General features: G+C 43.0%; 1 protein-coding gene across 2 annotated transcripts in view; it reads right to left on the bottom strand.

The window, feature by feature from the left end:
• Nucleotides 1–2,500, bottom strand: part of kif26ba (kinesin family member 26Ba) — a 27,952-nt gene that overhangs the window by 24,905 nt on the left and 547 nt on the right. For both annotated transcript variants that reach the window (XM_063007541.1, XM_063007542.1), the window contains exon 2: nt 225–614. In XM_063007541.1, the coding sequence (XP_062863611.1) occupies nt 225–614 (390 nt within the window). The remainder of the gene's footprint in view (nt 1–224; nt 615–2,500) is intronic.

Genomic DNA, 2,500 nt, shown 5'->3' with positions numbered 1-2,500 from the left:
ACACACTATACACACCACCATACACTCTATACACTCTATACACACTATACACACCACCACACACACCACCATACACTCTATACACACTATACACACCACCACACACACCACCATACACTCTATACACTCTATACACACCACCACACACACCACCATACACTCTATACACACCACCACACACACCACCACACACACCACCATTCTTCCAGATCGGTCGGTCCTACCTTGCTGGAGTACGGTCCCGGGAGCAGCAGTTTGGCGGCTTGTCTCTTCAGTTCCCCCAGGCGTCCGTTGCAGGTCTCGCACCACGTTCCTCTCTCAGAACCAGGAGAACTTCCACTGCCTGAGGCAGGAGATCCGGTACCAAACCCCGGAGATCCACCCAGAGATCCCGGAGAGCTCGTCCCGATCCCCGGAGACACCGGACCCGGAGAACCAGAGAAGGACCCCGGGGAGGAGGTACCGGAGCCAGGGGACGGGGCCCCTGAGGAACCGGGGATGGACCGCGCGCCCTCAGGAACCGGGCGGATCCCGGAGCGAGACTCCTCACAGGCTTTACGGTACCAGGAGTCTGGAGAGACGGAGGAGGATTTGGTCGGGGAGGAATCAGACATCTACAGAAATAAAGAGAACGATGGTTAGAACAGAGAAGCTCTGAGGTTCATGTTCTCCCCGTGTGGGGTCACACCCACCCCCTACATCATGCAGCAGGTGGATTGACTGATCTATAAAATATGAATAAATATGTTAGTGGGTGAGAAAATAAATCTGAGCTTTCGAACAACATGTGAATCGCTCTCCACATTCAAACAGTCCGAGTGTAAACAAAAAAGCTGCTCTGACCATTAAATTACCCAGTTACACTGAAGCTCTGAAAAAATAGTGTAAAATAAAGATGAATAAAAATCTGAATCATTAAAGATTATAAATAAATGGTGAGTGTGAGACTGTTAGTGCTGAAACTGAGATGTGAAGCGTCGTTTGTTCTCTTGAGCTTAAATATTAATAATTAACTCGTAACATTATTAATTATAAATAAATATTCTACATTATTTATGATTTATTGTAGATACGACACACTGAGCTCCAGCGTTAGATTAGATTTATTAAATGAAACCTTCAGTATGATGAAACATCACACACACACACACACACACACACACACACACACACACTCTTCTGTTAGATAAACAGTTAGAATGCTTCATCACGCCTCGTTTCTCCCTCTGGCTGATTAATAAACACCACGAGAGACCTAAACATTCTACAGGGAGGGAAAAACTAATTCTACCAGATTATTTACACCCCACGTGTGTGAGTGTGTGTGTGTGAGGGAGTGTGTGTGTGTGTGTGAGGGTGTTTTACATCTCAGACTCTACACTGCTGTGGTTACTATACACTTTCATCACCCCAAAAAGAGGACATGGGTTTGCTTCCAAAGGAGGACAAATACGTCTCATTTACAATTGATCAGCCAGCAGTTACCCTGCTGCAAGTACGCCCTCTGCTGGCTGACTGATGGTTCTGCACAGAGACGCAGGATAACAGAGATCAGTGTGTGACTCTCCGTGCACGATACGGATCTCTATATGAAAAAAGTGGTGTGAAGCACCAGCACAGTTCCACCACTAACTGATTCAAACCCTCCTGAGATACCGAGGCACAAAATTCAACAGATTTTAGACGTGAATTTTATTATTAGCTTCAAATTACACAATTTTAAAGGGGATTTACAGTAAATAATCATCACTGTTAGAAACACGTCTTTTATTTTAGAAATTCAAGGAACGCTGGGATTGGAACACACAACCCACGTCTGATTAAGTGCTGCTGTCAGAGGCATAGGGTCAAAATCGCTCAGCGTGATGCTGCTACGAGGCGGCTCAGCGATTAAGGTTTATTTGAGTATTGATCAGAAGGTCGCTGGTTTAAGCTCCCCACCACTAATCTGCCACTGTTGGGCCCCTGAGCAAGGCTCTTAACCTTCAAGGAAAGAAGGTTAGAGGAGGGAAAGAAGAGGAACGTTTGGGGTTTCAGACCTCGACGAGCATGACGAGTCGATCCTGGTCATGTAAAAAATCCTAAAGATTGGAACATGTGATCGAGTGGGTGGATAAAAAAAGCATAATAAAATGCAGAATATAAATTTCTAATTAAAATAATATTAGAATAAAACCATCACAAATAAACAAAACAGCATTAATACAGAAACAATATTATTATTATATATCATATTAATATTTATGCATGTTTAGTTCACGCTGAATCGACTTCAGTAATGAGTGAATTTAATAATTAATATAAATAAATATAAATGTCCACAAAGACATGATTAATATATTATTATTCTGTAAGAGCAAAATAAATGTCTCGATGATTAATAAAGGGGTTCACAGACTTTTCCCCTCCATCAGAACCGGTGCGTCTTTATTTTTGGGACTCGAGATAAAATCAGTAAAATCACGTGTTATGATTCATGAATGCAGGGGGTTCACATACT

This window comes from Trichomycterus rosablanca, chromosome 13 (assembly GCF_030014385.1).
Source record: "Trichomycterus rosablanca isolate fTriRos1 chromosome 13, fTriRos1.hap1, whole genome shotgun sequence".
NCBI lineage: Eukaryota > Metazoa > Chordata > Actinopteri > Siluriformes > Trichomycteridae > Trichomycterus > Trichomycterus rosablanca.
This window is presented reverse-complemented; position numbering and strand designations above follow the sequence as displayed.